Source organism: Rhinopithecus roxellana, chromosome 20 (assembly GCF_007565055.1).
Source record: "Rhinopithecus roxellana isolate Shanxi Qingling chromosome 20, ASM756505v1, whole genome shotgun sequence".
Classification (NCBI taxonomy): Eukaryota; Metazoa; Chordata; class Mammalia; order Primates; family Cercopithecidae; genus Rhinopithecus; species Rhinopithecus roxellana.
This window is the reverse complement of record NC_044568.1, coordinates 47,042,957-47,057,863: the sequence shown is the minus strand read 5'-3', so window position 1 is coordinate 47,057,863 and position 14,907 is coordinate 47,042,957. Positions and strand designations below refer to the sequence as shown.

Below are 14,907 nucleotides of genomic sequence, written 5' to 3'. Positions count from 1 at the left end.
CATTAGAGCCACTTTTCTTTTTCTTTCCTGGGTTGAGGTCTCTCTGTCGCCCAAGTTGGAGTGCAGTGGTGTGATCACGACTCATTGCAGCCTCCCACTCCTGGGCTCAAGCAATCCTCCCACCTCAGCCTCCTGAGTAGCTGAGTCTACAGATATAGGCCGCCATACCCGGCTAATTTTTTTATTTTTTATTTTTTATAGAGATGGAGTTTTGACATGTTGGCCAGGCTGGTCTCGACCTCCTGGCCTCAAGTAAGTGCTGGGATTATAGGTAGGAGCCACTGCACCTGGCCTAGAGCCATTTGTATTGAGCCTTTAGTGACAGATATGGTTCTAAACACTATGCATGGGTCTTATTCAAAGTATGCAACAGGGCTGGGCACAATGGCTAATGCCCGTAATTACAGCACTTTGGGAAGCAGAGTAGGGAGGATCACCTGAGGCCAGAAGTCCAAGATCAGCCTGGGCAACAGAGAAAGACCCCATCTCTCCAAAAAAAAAAAAAAAAAAAAAAAAAAAAAAAAAAAAAAAAAAAAAAAAAGGCAGGCATGGTGGTGCACGGCTACAGTCCCAGCTACTTGGGAGGGTGAGGTGGGAAGATCTCTTGGAGGCCAGGAGCTCAAGGTGGCAGTGAGCTATGATCTTGCCACTGCACTCCAGCCTGGGTGACAGAGAAAGACCCTATCCCTTAAACACACACACACACACAATAGTCTTTTGAAATATGTCCAGTTATTAATCCTGCTACCAGCATTTTACAAATAAGAAAATTGAGGCTGAGCGTGATCACTCACGCCTATAATCCCAGCATTTTGGGAGGCAAGCCGGGAGGATTGCTTGAGCCCAGGGGTTTAAAACCAGCCTGGGCAATATGGCCAGACCCCATCTCTTAAAGAAAAAATAAAACAACAACAAAAAACAACCCTGAGATTCAGAAGGGTTAAGACTTGCCCAAGGTTGCTCAGTATTCAGTAATTCAATGGGAAATCTCAGTTTAAACCCAGAACGAAGTGTGATTCCAGAGCCCATGTACTTGGCCAATATGTGAAATCTGGGTAAATCTAGAAAGGGGTGGTAGACGCTCATCCCAGTGCCTCTACGACACAGTTAGGGGTGCTATAGGCTGGCCATGGGGCCAGGATCTCTGGCCTTGTATTCTAGTCCTCTTCTCCTCCAGTTATTACAGCATGGAGCCCAGTGGGATCACCTGGATTTGATTTCTAAATAGTCAAAACTGAAAGGGTTACCAAAGACCATCTAGGCCAGATGAGGAAACTGAGGTCCAGAGATGACTGTGATTTAATGTAGGTCTCAAGTGACTCACAGCCAAGTGGGCTAAAACTTATCACTTCTGCTTCCAAGAGCTAGGTCTTGCTCCAGACACTCCACGTGTTACTGCCTCTATTCTGTCTCATTGGGTCATTGCTCCGTTTTAAGGACAGCCCTGATTCCAGAGGACTAGGGGGCTGGAGGAATGTTATTTGAGAGGTGCTTGGCTTCCTGAGTTTTAGGGTTACTCCTTTTTTTTTTTTTTTTGAGACAGAGTCTCGCTCTTGTTGCAGACTGGAGTGCAGTGGCGTGATCTCGGCTCACTACACCTCCACCTGCCAGGTTCAAGAGATTCTCCTGCCTCAGCCTCTGGAGTAGCTGGGATTACAGGCACATGCCACCATGCCCGGCTAATTTCTGTACTTTTAGTAGAGATGGGGTTTCGCCCTGTTGGCTAGGCTGATCTCAGGTGATACACCCACCTCAGCCTCCCAAAGTGCTGGGATTATAGGCGTGAGCCACTGCGCCTGGCCTAGGGTTACTCTTTAGAGTCAACAGGCAGTTGGCTGTAGCAGGGACCAAGCAAGGTATGGGGTGTGAGCCTAGGACGAGGCCACCTCTGTTGTGAGTCAGACACCGTGGCATGATGGGCTGTAGTCCCGGACTGTCCAACTGGACACCAAAACTAATGGCTTCCCTCTTCCGCTGTCATTCTCCTCTAAGGCCACTGGAGCTCTTTCTTGGTGGTTGCAGGGGCTTTCACCGGCCTTTACCACTGGGCATTCTATAAAGGAGAGCAAGCCAGGCGTGGTGGCTCAGGCCACCCAGCACTGTAATCCCAGCACTTTAGGAGGCTGAGGGGGGCAGATTGCTCAGGAGTTGGAGACCAGCTTGGGCAACATGCCAAAACCCGTCTCTACCAAAAATATAAAAAATTATCTGGGCGTTGTAGAACCAGCTACTCGGGAGACTGAGGAGGGAGGATTGCTTGGGCCTGGGAGGTGGAGGTTTCAGTGAGCCAAGATTGCACCACTGCACTCCAGCCTGGGTAATAGAGTAAGACACTGTCTCAAAAGAAAAAAAAAAAGGGAAACCAATCGTATTTTCCAACAATGGTCAGGATTAATCATCTCCCCACTATCTTTTTTTTCTTTCTTTTTTTTCTGCCTTTTCACCCAGTGGTATAGGAAGCCCAGAATGATTCAGCGACAGTTCAGCTTCCAATTCGGGGGAACTGTGACTGTGTCTTCTGGGCAAGTGTTCTTTCCTTGGGTACTAAAACCTTAAAACTAGCAGAACTCATAGTTGCAGGAATAGAAAGAGAATCTTTGCAAATAGGTCTTTAGGTATAATAGAGGTCTGTGGTGTAATCCCTCAGATGGTAGCTTTTACCCTTGACTGCTTATCCAACACATGTCTGAATTTTACATTCCTTTTTTTATTTTTTTGAGACAGAGTTTCGCTCTTGTCACCCAGGCTGGAGTGCAATGGCATGATCTCAGCTCGGTTCATTGCAACCTCCACCTTTTGGGTTCAAGCGATTCTCCTGCCTCAGCCTCCCGAGTAGCTGGAATTACAGGTGTGCGCCACCACGCTCAGCTAATTTTGTATTTTTAGTAGAGATGGGGTTTCACCATGTTGGTCAGGTCAGTCTCAAACTCCTGACCTCAAGTGATCCACCCACGTCGGCCTCCCAAAGTGCTGGGATTACAGGCGTGAGCCCCCACACCCGGCCACATTCCTCTTGATACAATGGTTTGGTGGTTACACATCCAGAAATCCTTTTCCTGCATGTGTCATTCTCATGTCCATTCAGTTGAGATTCCATAAATCTTTGGAGATGAAAAGCTCTTTGTAGTGGCAGATTCTTTGGTCTCCTCAGGTGAATTCCCTCCGGGCTTGGCTGGGCCTTGTAACACAGAGGTCAGAGGGAGAGGCAGGTGAATTTGACATCTCCCAGGCTGCCCTTCAGTTGCCTTTTCTCAGGCGTGCACCTTATAGTTGATAAAAAAGGACCTTGGGCCAGGCGTGGTAGCTCATCTGTAATCCCAGCACTTTGGGAGGCAGAGATGGGAGGATTACTTGAGTTTAGGGGTTTGAGACCAGCTTGGGCAGGAGACCTTGTGTCTACTTAAAAAAAAAAATCGGGTAGGCATGGTGGCATGTGCCTGTAGTCCCAGCTACTCAGGAGACTCAAGGTGGGAGGATTCCTTGAGCCTGGGAGATCGAGGCTGCAGTGAGCCATGACTGCACCATTGCACTCCCCTGGGTGACAGGGCAAGACTCTGTCTCAAAAAAAAAAAAAAAAAGAACAACTTTGACAATAGGAATCGAAAGCCTTAAAACTGCGTGCTTTCTGACCTAGAAATATTTTTAGTAATAATTTAAAATTTGCAAAAAGATTGAGATGGATGAATTTTGCTAGCAATGTTGTTGATAGTGACAACAATCTAGAAATAACATGTCAACAATAGAGGAATAAACAAAATGGAACACTTTGCAGTCATTAAAATGGAACCTGCAGACAGGCATGGTGATGCACACCTGTAGTCCCAGCTACTCCAGAGGCTGAGGCAGGAGGATCACTTGAGCCCAGGAGTTCGAGGCTGCAGTGAGCTATGACTGCATTACTGCACTTCAGCCTGGATGACAGAGTGAAACCCCATCTCTGAGAAAAAAAAAAAAAGAAAAAAGGACAATTTAGGTCTCTATTTATTGAATTGGATACGTTTCCTATATGCTAAGAAAGAAAAACAGATTGCAGAAATATAGTATGATCTCATTAAAAATAATTTGTGTTTACATAGAGAAAAATCTGGAAAGATATACATCAATGTTATCTTTAGGTAGCAAGGTAATGGGTGATTTAATTTTTTCTCAGTTAATGACTGTGCATTAATTAACTGACATTTTAAAGGGGGAATAAGTACAAGGACACAGGAGTCAGTGGGCTTGGGTAGAATGCGGCCACCGGAGAGCCCAGCTCAGCCAGCTCCTCTGTTCTTGCAGGCTGACCAAAGTGGTTCGGAGGAGCCTCATCGACCTTGGCCGAGCCATCAAAGGACAGGTCCTGATGTCCTCGGAGCTAGAGGAAGTCTTTAACAGCATGCTTGTGGGTAAAGTACCAGCCATGTGGGCAGCCAAGTCTTACCCATCACTGAAGCCCCTGGGGGGCTACGTGGCTGACCTGCTGGCCCGCCTGACGTTCTTCCAGGTACCTGGGAGTCAGGGGTAACTGGGAACTTGGCATGCTCACTTAGGTGGAGAGGACATTCTGCTATGACAGACTAGAGGCAGGGGGAGGAGGGCAGGCAGCCACAGAGCATCCTAGATTGAGCCTCTGGAAACAGTCTTCCCAGAGTCAGAAGGAGAAGGGAGACTCGAAAGCTCTTGAAAAGATTATAGATGCCTGGGCACAGTGGCTCACATCTGTATTCCCAGCACTTTGGGAGGCCGAGGCGGGTGGATCACTTGAGGTCAGGAGTTCAACAACAGCCTGGCCAGCATGGTGAAGTCCCATCTTTACTAAAAATACCAAAAAAATTAGCCGGGAGTGGTGGCTCATGCCTGTAGCCTCAGCTACCTGGGAGGCTGAGGCAGGAAAATGACTTGAACCTGGGAGGCAGAGGTTGCAGTGAGCTGAGATCACGCCATTGCACTCCAGCCTGGGCGACAGAGCAAGACTCCATCTGGAAAAAAAAAAAAAAAAAGATTCTGGAGCCAGGAACAGGAACTAGAATAAATATCACAAACTGGTGGCTCACGGGATAGATTTGGACAATAATTATGTTTGGTTTGGCTGCCTGGTAATTTAAACATTTTTGAGCCAGCATGTAAACATTGGATTTTTACATATAAAAATCCAGATGTTTGTACTGCAAAAAATAGAAGACCTGAAACAGCGGGCCTGCATTCTCGCATGGCATAGCAACTATTGCTGGAGATGCGTGGCAGCTGCTCAGTTTAGGCAAGGTACATATTCTCCACTGCTACAGTCCCCACCACTCTCTGTTGTATCCCTGATATCAGCTTGCACCTGGGCTTTTCCTTTCTTTTCTTTGAGATGAAATTTCACTCTTGTCGCTCAGGCTGGAGTGCAATGGCATGATCTCGGCTCACTGCAACTTCTGCCTCCTGGGTTCAAGCGATTCTCCTGCCTCACCCTCCCAAGTGGCTGGGACTACAGGCGCCCATCACCATGCCCAGCTAATTTTTGTAGTACCTGGGCTTTTCTTAAAGTATAAATATATTTTTTGTACCCTTATTTCAAAAGTGGGAAGAGAGAAGCTAAACCAAGAGGGCTGTTTCAAGAAAAATAAGAAAAAACATATTTTACATGGGACTTGTTTACATTACTTGCGTTTGAACTATCTTTGATGTGTTGCTGATTTTGAATCTTGATTTCTGTGGCTCTCCAGGAATGGATTGACAAGGGGCCCCCTGTGGTATTTTGGATCTCTGGATTCTACTTCACACAGTCTTTTTTGACTGGCGTCTCTCAGAATTATGCCCGGAAATATACCATCCCCATTGACCACATTGGATTTGAGTTTGAGGTAGGGGTGCTTTGGGTCAGGCTCACTCAAGGGGCTGACCAGAGAAAGCAATGTTGCCAGTTTCCTTATGAGTCAAAAAATGTGGATGTGTTAAGACCCAAATGCTTCTGAAGTGGTACATATGAAGTATTTAGCATAATTCACAGTAGCTCTAAAAGCTACTCCTAAAATAGAGGATTCCCAATGCTTTGTCTCTGTACAAAAAGGGAATCTTTCCAGATTCCATCAGAATACCAAGAAAAATGAAGGCACTCTCCCACTCTGTTTGTTCAACGGGGTGGACTCTTCATTTGGAAGAACGTTAATGCCCTTAGGTAGTCCTTCGCTTGGAGTAAAGTTAAAAGAATGGCCGATAGTCAAGCATCACCCTGTCACATATAGAGAGCGGCTCTGTAGAATGGCTAAGATTGACTGTTACAGAGCATTGTAGAATTTTAAATTATGTGGAAAGATCCTTTGTAATCATCTAGTTCAGAGGTCACAAACTGGTTGCCCTGTCTTAAGTCAGTTTATGAATGAACTTAACTTGATTAGTCTTTGAAGACAATGTTAACCCAAAATAAATACAACAAGAAGAAAAATGACTAGGATAAACATTGAAAAAAAGATAAAATCATCTTCCTTGATGTTGAAATGATTGTATACCTAGAAATCCAAAGTGATTAAAAACATAGAGTACTTTACTTGCAATGGTTCAACTTACAATTTTTTGATTTCACGGTGTGAAATCAATACACGTTCAGTAGAAACCACACTTTTGAGTACCCATACAACCATTCCCTTTTTCACTTTTAGTACAGTATTCAATAAATTACATAAGATACTCAACACTTTACTATAAAATAGACTTTGTGTTGGAATATTTCTGCCCAGCTACAGGCTATTGTAAGTGTTCCAAGCACATTTATGGGAGGCTGGGCTAAGCTATGATATTTGTTGTACATTAGGTATATTAAATGCAGTTTTGATTTACAATATGTTCAACTTATGATGGGTTTATCAGGACATAACCCCATTGTAAGTTGGGGAGCATCTGTAGAAGAATTCACAAAGTCACTGGATATTGGTTAAATTTGTAAAAATCAATATCTTTTTCCTATTCTTCCAATAGATACTTAGAATTAGAAATGGGAAAAACATTCCATTCACCATACAATTTTTTTAAAGTATAATTTGAATGATTTTAAGTGGAGCTTGTGCTGTCTGGTTCACCATAATCCCCACCCCTCCCTATTCTCCTATACTTTGTCCATTTTCTGCAATTACCTAAAGGAATTTGAGTTTACCACCCCTGCATCTAAGCAGTGGTGTGCTGGAGCTCACTCATATCAGCTCACCAGGGCCAACGGTTACATTTTCAGGCATTTTGTTAAATAGTTGGTAGTCTGAAATCGACCATGCTGGAAGTCTTTATACCACAGAAACTAGAAATCAAGGCTTTATTCTCCCCACACTCATCTCCAGAACTGTTTCCCCAGTCTGTCTCTGAATCTGAATCTAACCCCTCACTTTATAAATCCAGATCCAGAAAGGGAAGTGATTGTGCAAAGTCACTAAGCTAGTTAGAGATAATGTGTTAGAGTAATGTGACTCCTACTTGAGTGCATTCTCTAGCCCACCATTGGGAAGGGCAGCATACTGACTAGGAGTCAGGCCTGGCCCATGTATGGCGGGCAGGAATATTATCACAGAAGCCCCATTGTCCCTGGATCCTGGGAGAGGTAGATATTGCAGCCAGGTTGCACTTTGAGTATCAGAAGATTCCAGGCTCTTAAAGTTGCGCATGTAGGAAAATGGCAGGCAACGGAACTCATAGCTTTTTATTCTTCCAGGTAACCACACAAGAAACAGTGATAGAGAATAACCCTGAAGATGGTGCCTACATCAAAGGGCTTTTCTTAGAAGGTGCCCGTTGGGACAGGAAAACGATGCAGATTGGGGAATCTCTCCCTAAAATCCTCTATGACCCACTGCCCATCATTTGGCTGAAACCTGGGGAGAGTACAATGTTTCTGCATCAGGACGTTTATGTGTGTCCAGTCTACAAAACAAGTGCCCGCAGAGGAACCCTCTCCACCACAGGCCACTCTACCAACTATGTCCTCTCCATTGAGCTTCCAACAGACAGGCCCCAGAAGCACTGGATAAACCGAGGGGTGGCCTCACTGTGCCAGCTGGATAACTGATGGCATTGTCTCAAGACAGAAAATAAAAAGCATTTCATTCTTTTTGTTTTGCTTTGTTTTGTTTTGAGACATTGCTGTGTCACCCAGGCTGGAGTGCAGTGGCGTGATCTCAGCTCACTGCACCTTCTGCCTTCCAGGTTCAAGTGATTCTCGTGCCTCAGCCTCCTGAGAAGCTGGGATTACAGGCACGCACCACCATGCCAGGCTACTTTTTGTTTGTATTTTTAATAGAGACAGGGCTTTCACCATGTTGCCCAGGCTGGTCTCAAACTCTTGAGCTCAGGCAATCCGCCCCCACTTGGCCTCTCAAAGTGCTGGGATTACAGGCGCCAACGCGCCTGGCCAAAAGGCATTTCATTCTTGATGACAGTGGTGGTGGTGATGTTGATGACAACAATTATATTAACAGAGCAATTGCTATGAGCCAGGTATTTCACAGCAACTCTATAAAGTACATTCTTACTATTATCCTCATTTTATGGCTGCAGAAACCATGATACAGAGAAGATAAGTAATCTCCCCCAAATCAGATAGCTACTCAAGTAGTATTTGAACAAAGGCAGTGGGACTCTTCAAAATAGACTCTTGGTTAGTTGGCTAAGCTCCCTTAGGGTGATTTTCTTCTTCTTCTGAGACAGTTTCTCGCTCTGCAGCCCCTGCTGGAGTGCACTGGCACAATGTCGGCTCACTGCAACCTCCGCCTCCCAGGTTCAAGTGATTCTCATGCCTCAGCCTCCCAAATAGCTGGGATTACAGGCGTGCACCACCATGCCCGGCTAATTTTTGCATTTTTAGTAGTGACGGGGTTTTGTCATGTTGGCCAGGCTGGTCTTGAACTCCTGGCCTCAAGTGATCCACCCACCTTGGCCTCCCAAAGTGCTGGGATTACAGTTGTGAGCCATCGCACCTGGCCTTATTTTTTTCTTCTTATTTTGCTGTAACTGTCATTGAATTTCAATCACTTCTTTCCTAGTATATCCATAAGGGCTACCACCAAGGCCTCTCAAAGGCTGACAGAGGTTTGGGCCACTTTTATTTGCTAAGGCCCTTGATATATTTAAAATGGACTCTTTTTGGTATTTAAGGTTAAAAAATAAAATAAAATGCACTTTTCACAACAATCTTAGATGGGAGGTATTATCATCATTTGCACTTTACAGAGGAAAATGCAGAGATTTAGAAAAATAACTAGCCCAAAGTTCCACAGCTAGTCAGTGATAGAACTGGGACGCAATCGCTTCTCTACTAGCCTGCACAGATGGGTGGAAATTTCCGGAGGAAAGGGGAGGTGAGAGAAGCAATATTTATTGCATGCCTACTATATGCCATGCTTTGTGCCCAGGCCTTTCGATTTCTCACTTGATCCCCTGTGGTGGAAATGACTGTCCTCTCCCTTGGAGTTTCGGAGAGATTATGTTCCCTAAAATTGCCCCGCTTTTTCACGCTGCAAAGCCTGGTTTGTGCTGGTCTGGCTCTTGAACCCATGCATTTTTCACTGCCACATGCTGCCTCCCTGCCAAGGACTTGGCTCTGTTTTGATGTAGAATCTTAGAAGAGATGTGTAGCTCCAACTATACAACTGTGTCCAAGAAATTTCAATCACTTGCTTCTCCCCAGGGCCAGCTGGAAGAGACTCTTGAGGGAGATAAAAATCACATTCTTGATGCATTACTTCTTCACTAACTCTCTCATGTAGCCTTTTGCCACTAAGTGGCTTATTTCAGGGCCCTGTCTTGGTCACTTCGTAGTTGAGCAAAGACATGAGACTGTTTGGGGGGGGTCTTCACGTGTCTGGCCTTGACTCCTCTGCCTCTTCACTAGAAGAAATGTTTTGAATCAGGGTCTTTGATGTTTTTTTTTTTTTTTTGAGACCAAGTCTTGTTCTCTCACCTAGGCTGGAGTGCAGTGGCACGATTTCGGCTCACTGGAACCTTTGCCTCCCAGGTTTAGGTGATTCTCCTGCCTCAGCCTCCCATGTAGCTGGGATTACAGGTGCCTGCCACCATGCCTGGTTAATTTTTATATTTTTAGTAGAGATAGGGTTTCACCATGTTGGCCAGGGTGGTCTCAAACTCCTGACCTCAAGTGATCCACCCGTCTCGGCCTCCCAAAGTGCTGGGATTATAGGCGTGAGCCACTGTGCCCAGCCAACAGCTATTTTTTCAAGAAAATTTTTCCAATGGGGGAAAAATCAGAATGAACAGATAGCTGGAACTACCCTATTGTTCCAAATAAGATTGTTAGTCATTTTGGATAGAAGGATGGTCAGGATCTCAAATCCCTGAATCTTGGACTGGTAGGTAAGTCACAACACAAGCTGTAAAGGAGCTGTCAGTGAGGGGGTTGCTAAGAGAACAACTGAATTTTAATTATAGTTCTCCAACCACAGCTTCAGCAACAAAAAGCTGAGGGAGGCAGGGACTGGTCTCATTCCTCAAGGGTCAAGGGACAGACTGTTTTCTTATGATGGATTACATTTTTGTAATTTAAAAAATGTTCTCCACTTTGAAGAGAAAGACTGCCTGAAATTTGAGGTCATTTTCTATTCAGGCCAATGTGGTAGTTAATGTCTCCTCCTGTGAAAGAGCAATATGCTCTTCAGAAATCATGGTGAGTTAGAGGCTGGAGTCCTGGGGAAGAGATGGCCAGAGATCAGCTTGGTGAGAAGCAGAAGGCCCTGCCTATAAATAGCTCAGCAGATGACATCAGACAAACCTCGTTACCAAGCTAGTCCTTGTTCTTTAAAAATCTAGCTCTTGGGGACCGGGTGCAGTGGCTCACCCCTGTAATCCCAGCACCTTGAGAGGCCAAGGCAGGCGGATCACCTGAGGTCAAGAGTTCAAGACTATATTGGCCAACATGGTGAAATGTCTCCACTAAAAATACAAAAATTAGCTGGATGTGGTGGCAGGCGTCTGTAATCCCAGCTACTCAGGAGACTGAGGCATGAGAATCTCTTGAACCCAGGAGGTGGAGGTTGCAGTGGGCCGAGATTGTGCCATTGTACTCCAGCCTGGGTGACAAGAGCGAAATTGTCTCAAAAAAAAAAAAAAAAAAAAAAAAATCTAGCTCTTGGGTCAGCAGTTATGTTCAGTCCTTATCAGTGTTGGAAGATAATTACACTGAAGGTGGGGATGTAGGGAAGGTGGGTTCTGCCTTTGAGAGACTCAAGATGGGGATTTTATTGTTTTGGAGAGAAAGTGGGGAAAATGCTATTAAGAACAGAGCACAGGTTACATGGAAGGTTTGAGAGTAAATCAACAATTATGCTTTTGTGTAACAGTATATGCATGTTTGCAAAGGAGCTAGGCATGTAATACTCACATTTAGGAAAATGGAAGATACCCAAAGTCTGTCTAGCAATGAGATGGACTTCCATCCTGAAAAGGCTGGGTGAGAAGGCTGATTTCTACACTCAGTAGAGTAAGGCAAAAATGCAAATAATCAAAATCACCTTGAGTTACTTAGAAAGGAACTTTCCCATCTCCCATGATGGAGATGAGAGACATGTCTCACTTGGTCCAACACAGCCAGTTTTTCCTCCAATGCAGAAACAGATTGGTTTCACTGGCTGACCACCAGATGAAGTACTTGGCTTGATTTCGTAAGCTCTATGTTGCATGGGAAAAAATTAACTTTAGACATTAGAACCACCTCTGGACAGGGAAATGCCTCCACAATGAGACCAGCTGGAAGGAGAGTGGCTGAAGGAACGGCAGATTCATGTCTCCAATTCAAGGTAGGCTGGCCTATGTGCTCACTGAATGGGCATGGGAAGGCCAGAACACCTGCCAGCATATTTACATTTCTCTGTCTCTCTTCGCCAAAGGCTTTGCTATGGTTTGAATGTGTCCCCCAAAGTTTATGTATTAGAAAATCCCCAAGCAAAAGTGTTGAGAAGTGCAACCATTAGGAGGTGACTAGGTCAGGAGGGCACAGATTAATGTTATTGCCAGAGTGGGTTTGTTATAAAAGTCAGTTCAGGCTGGGTGCAGTGGCTCACTCCTGTAATCCGAGCACTTCAGGAGGCCGAGGCGGGTGGATGATTTGAGGTCAGGAGTTTGAGACCAGCCTGGCCAACATAGTGAAACCCCGTCTCTACTAAAAATACAAATAAATAAATAAACAAGTAAATTAGCCAGGAGTGGTGGCTGGTGCCTGTAGTCCCAGCTACTTGGGAGGCTAAGGCAGGAGGATGGCGTGAACCCGGGAGGTGGAGCTTGCAGTGAGCTGAGATCGTGCCACTGTACTCCAGCCTTCTAGCCTGGGTGACAGAGCTAGACTCCGTCTCAAAACAACAACAACAAAAAAAACCAAAAAATTAGCCGAGTGTGGTGGCAGGCGCCTGTAATCCCAGCTGTTCGGGAGGCCGAGGCAAGAGAATCGCTTGAACCCGGGAGGCAGAGGCTGCAGTGAGCCAAGATCATGCCATTGCACTCCAGCCTGGGCAACAAAGGCAAAACTCCATATCAGAGGAAATAAATAAATAAATAAAAATTAAAAAATAAAAGTCAGTTCAGCTCTGTCTTTCACCATGTGATGACTTCTGCCATATTATGACACAGAAAGAAGGCCCTCGCCAGATGTGGGCTCCTCAGATACGGACTTCCTAGCCTCTAGAACTGTAAGAGAGAAATCTCTGTTCTTTATAAATTACCCAGTCTCAGGTATTCTGTTATAGCAGCACGAAATGAACTAAGACAGAAAATTGGTACCAAGAAGTAGGGCTTCTGCAATAACAAGAATCTGAAAATGTGGAGGCAGCTTTGGAACTGGGTAATGGGTAGAGGCTGGAAGAATTTGGAGGAGCAGGCTAGAAAAAGCCTAGATTGTTGTGAATGGAGCATTAAGAGCAGTTCTCGTGAGGGTTCAGAAGACAGAAGCTGTAGTAGGAGCCTACATCTTCTAGAGGCTACTTAAGTGGTTGTGATCAAAATGTTGGTAGAAAATAGGAAAGACCATTCTGATGAGGTCTCAGATGGAAATGAGGAACAAGGTATTAGAAATTGGAGTAAAGTCCATCTTTGTTATACAGTTGCAAAGAACTTGGTGGAACTGTGTCTATGTCCTAGGACTTTGTGGAAGGCAGAACTTAAGAGTGATGCACGTATCTGGCAAAAAAAAAAAAAAAAAAAAAAAAAAAAAAATCTAAGCAGCAAAGCATTCAAGGCATTGAACGGCTTCTTTTGGTGGCTTATAGTAAAATAAGAGAAGAAAGAAATGACTTAAAGCTGGAATGTGTAACGAAAAGGGAAGCAGAATAAGATTTGGAAAATTCTCAGCCTGTTGTCCAGGCTGGAATGACGTGGCATGATCTCTGCTCACTGCAACCTCCACCTCCTGGGTTCAAGCAATTCTTCTGCCTCAGCCTCCCAAGTATCTGGGATTACAGGTGCCTGCGACCACGCCCGGCTAATTTTTGTATTTTTAGTAGAGATGGGGTTTTGCCATGTTGGCCTGATCTCAGGTGATCCACCCACCTCAGCCTCCCAAAGTGCTGGGATTACAGGCATGAGCCACCATGCCTGGCCATAAATAATTTTTTTTTTTTTTTTTTTTTTGAGACGGAGTCTCGCTCTGTCACCCAGGCTGGAGTGCAGTGGCGCGATCTCGGCTCACTGCAAGCTCCGCCTCCTGGGTTCACGCCATTCTCCTGCCTCAGCCTCCCGAGTAGCTGGGACTACAGGCGCTTGCCACCTCGCCCGGCTAGATTTTTGTATTTTTTAGTAGAGACGGGGTTTCACCCTGTTAGCCAGGATGGTCTCGATCTCCTGACCTCGTGATCCGCCTGCCTCGGCCTCCCAAAGTGCTGGGATTACAGGCTTGAGCCACCACGCCCAGCCTAATAAATAAATTTTAAAAAGCATGTTCAGTAGAGAAAATTAAGGGTTTGGCCAAGCAGCCCTTTTAAAAGAGATTAACATGAGTAGAAGGAAGCCAGGTTTTATTCATCAAGACGATGGGAAAATAACCCCAAAGGCATTTGAGAGCTCTTTGAGGCAAGCTAGGACCTTGAGGGCAAGTTTTCCAGAGACATGCAGATAAATTCCAAGCTCAGGTGCCCCAGCCGTAGCTCAAGTGGACCCACATGGGGCTTGACCTGCCACTCCAGAAAGTACAAGCTGTAGATCAGTATACAATATATATATGTATTGCAACATCAAATTGCACCCTATAAATGGTACAATTATAATGTACAATTTGTCCCATTTCTGTTTAGATACGATGTGTCAATTAAAAAGGTAACTTTTAAAAAGTACAAGCCGTGAACCTTGGCAGCATCCACATGATGCTCATTCTACAGGTGCATAGAACACAAGTGCTGTGGTGCTTTGGCAGGCTCCACCTCCATCTCAAATAAGACAGTCGGGGGACTCAGGAAGAGATGTATCACAGGGGCAGGGCCATTTCAGAGTCCCCACTAGGGCAAAGGCTAGTGGAGCCATGAGAGTGGGGCAGTTCTTGAGGCCCCAAACAGTAAGGCTGCCAGTGTGTAACTCCAGCCTGGGAAAGCTACAGGGATGAGATTCCAACCCATGAGAGATGCTGGGTAGACTGAGCCCAGCTGCCTAAGGCCTTGGGGGGGTCAGTTCCCAACCCAGTGTGCCCAGGACGTGGGACATGCAGTCAAAGACGATTATTCTGATATCTGAAGTTTTTTTTTTTTTTTTTTTTTTTTGAGATGGAGTCTCACTCTGTTGCCAGGCTGAAGTGCAGTGGCATGATCTTGGCTCACTGCAACCTCTGCCTCCTGGGTTCAAGCAATTCTCCTGACTCAGCCTCCTGAGTAGCTGGGGTTACAGGCATGTGCCACCACACCCAGCTAAGTTTTGTACTTTTAGTAAAGACAGGGTTTCGTCATGTTGGCCAGGATGGCCTGGATGTCTTGCCGTCGT

General features: G+C 45.3%; 1 protein-coding gene across 1 annotated transcript in view; it reads left to right on the top strand.

Moving 5' to 3' along the window:
* DNAH3 (dynein axonemal heavy chain 3) overlaps positions 1–8,053 on the top strand; it is a 220,079-nt gene extending 212,026 nt beyond the window's left edge. Inside the window, exons 60-62 of the mRNA XM_030925062.1 lie at positions 4,279–4,483; positions 5,688–5,825; positions 7,658–8,053. Coding sequence (XP_030780922.1) covers positions 4,279–4,483; positions 5,688–5,825; positions 7,658–8,011 — 697 coding nt within the window. The 3' untranslated portion in view covers positions 8,012–8,053. The remainder of the gene's footprint in view (positions 1–4,278; positions 4,484–5,687; positions 5,826–7,657) is intronic.
* The last annotated feature ends 6,854 nt before the right edge of the window (positions 8,054–14,907 follow it).